At 45.5% G+C, this 2,656-nt stretch overlaps 1 protein-coding gene across 1 annotated transcript in view; it reads right to left on the reverse strand.

Moving 5' to 3' along the window:
* ISL1 (ISL LIM homeobox 1) overlaps window positions 1–2,656 on the reverse strand; it is an 11,343-nt gene that overhangs the window by 3,425 nt on the left and 5,262 nt on the right. Inside the window, exon 4 of the mRNA XM_009326963.1 lies at window positions 668–1,003. Coding sequence (XP_009325238.1) covers window positions 668–1,003 — 336 coding nt within the window. The remainder of the gene's footprint in view (window positions 1–667; window positions 1,004–2,656) is intronic.

The following is a 2,656-nucleotide window of genomic DNA, read 5'->3' on the forward strand; positions in this document are numbered from 1 at the left end:
TGAACCCAGCGCTTTCCACTTGTTTGCATCACACGTGCATATGCCCACAGACAAAAACTCAATATATTTCTGCACAAGAACTAGATATATTTTAAGTAACCTGTAAACACGATAGTAATTCCAAAAACTTTGCATTGCATTTGTCTTTTTCTACAGTAAGTGCACTGACAAACACACACATACACATTGTATTATATAAAGTGCTAAGAAAATACATCAAATTTCCCTTTTACTCAGGGGTTTTACTTCTGGGATTACTCCTGTGTAAAACCATTGAGGAGGGCGAAAGCGTCATTTTCCCCTCAAGGAGCCCTTTGCATTTGCAATATAAATATTAGACAAGGCTGGGCTTATTACATCCCATAAGCTCTGCAGGTCACAATTCATGCTGCAGAGAAGTTAATCCACTGCGTATCCTTAGCCCCACAAAAAGACGTGTGTTCTCTTGAGCTGCCTATATCGGCTTCTCGCTGTGGTCTGTTTTAATTGCACTGACATCAGCAACAAGCGGATAATAGTTAAACGGTATCATTTTCTCTGCTTTAAGGGGGCTCCCACAAAATCAAAAGTGTCAAACCGACCCCAGAGGCTGGCCGGGCTGGACACAGCCCAGGCGTTGCTCCTTGGGAAGGAAGGCAGCGCACGGTCAGAGGCTGAAGCCACTTACAGTTTTGTCATTGGGTTGCTGCTGCTGAAGTTGCTTCATCATAATGCTCCTTTTTTTGTCCTTGCACCGCTTGTTTTGAAACCAAACCCTGATGACCCTCGGGCTGAGGCCAGTCATTTCTACCAGTTGCTCTTTCATGAGGGCGTCAGGCCTGGGGTTGGCAGCGTAGCAGGTCCTCAAGGTGTGAAGCTGTTTTTCATTAAGGACAGTTCGGACTCGGGTGGTCTTCTCAGGCTGCTTGTGGACGTGGGGTCGCAAAGCTGGCTGTCTGGCAGAGATAGGTTCTGCTGTAAGGCAAGGGAGGAACAGGATCCCCATGAGTAGGAAGCAGGGAGTCTGCAGAGGCTAGACACCTTCATTCAGCTATGAATCTAAGCTGGTGGGACAGGGGGAGGCGGGTGTGTGTGTGTGATGAACCCTCTTTCAAAGGCCGTTCAAGCAGTCAGATCTACCAGAGCTCCTGCAGCCTCCTCTGCTTTATGCACTGGTAGAGTGAGAGGACTGACATTTCTGTCTCCACAGATAATTAATTTGCAAAAACAATCCACCCCCCTAAAACCCTTAACGACAGAAGCTTGAACCTGTATGAAACTTGACAGGGGAGGGCGAGTTCGCTAAGGTGTGTGTGCGCTAGGAAAGGAGGGGGAGGGTTTTATGTATTTGTTTCCTGACAAATCACCAAAACAGATTTTTGGCCCGAAAATTAATGAAAGAATCTTCTTAAATTAATCACAATTCGGATCTGCTTCTTGTATACTGAATCTAGCTCAGTTTAGCCAGAGGCCGCGATAACGTGCAACAGCTCCAGGCAGTTTGATGCTTCCAAATCAAAGCAAAACAAGCCAAATCCACCGCACTGTGACCGTGGAGGAAAGTCCCATGAGAGCCCCATATCCCAGAGCTCGGAAGATAGAGGTCTATCTCGGAAAGTAGAGGTGCTAGGTGAATTTGTGTCGACTTTTGATGAATACTTTAAAAAATATGACTGTTTTGCCAATTCTTTAAAATGGGAATAAGCTGAGGAATTTTCCTCATGGAAACTGCCAAGAAATGCAAACCTACGGGTAGCATCACATCAAAAGCTGAAAGTATTCGTGTGAGTCTGCTATTCTTCTGTGTATTGTGTAGCTGTAGCTATATAGATGTAATTTGATCCAGCCAAGGGAAAAATAAAAATACTAGGGTGTTCGGGGGTTTTTTTGCTAAAACTCTAGTTACTTAATATTCAGAAGTGCTTGTTTTTGTACAGTCGGGTTCCGACTTTTCTGCTATAACAAAAAATCAGCAAATGCAATGAAGACAATACGAAGGCTTCAAATATTAGCAGTATTGTACCTGCCAACACAATATGCCTTTCGGAGGCATGCACAAACACACTATGGGGAGCACGCACAATCTCTCTAAAATTCTGCCATGATGAGCTACGGGATTATTTCTCCCTGTATATAGATATGTCACCTGAAAGCAGCTCAGAAGCGGGAAACGAGCCCGTTTAAACATAGCTATGTTTGTAAATAACCTTTCAAGTTGCAGTTACTTGCACAGCAATAACGCCGGCCAACCTTCTATTGTCCAGCCTAGTTTGCCTCAGAGACGTGCCCCTTCCTAAAGCTAAGCGTCTCTGAGTATCTGATATACCCGTCGAGAACTAAAAGTGTAAGTAAAGTTGTAAGGTGGGGCGACTCTGAAGTTTTAAGATGAAATTCTCATCAAATCACATAAAAAGTTTCAAGAAGGCAGAGTCACTTTAAAAGGCAATTACCGAAGATTAGCTTGTTGACAGTTTTAAATTACAGCCTAAGTGCTCGCCTGTAGTTATGAAGTCTATCTCTTTTCGGACCCCGCTTCCACCAGTGTTTAGAACGGCTTTTCCACATGCTCCGGAGGCAGAGGGGTCTGTACCTTGCCGCAGACCTGCTCCCTGCAGCGGCTCGTCCTTCTCCGACCCAGGCTCCCGGCTGCCCCGGGCTCGGGGGGGACGGCTCCCGC

Source organism: Pygoscelis adeliae, unplaced genomic scaffold (genome assembly GCF_000699105.1).
Source record: "Pygoscelis adeliae isolate BGI_AS28 unplaced genomic scaffold, ASM69910v1 Scaffold116, whole genome shotgun sequence".
Classification (NCBI taxonomy): Eukaryota; Metazoa; Chordata; class Aves; order Sphenisciformes; family Spheniscidae; genus Pygoscelis; species Pygoscelis adeliae.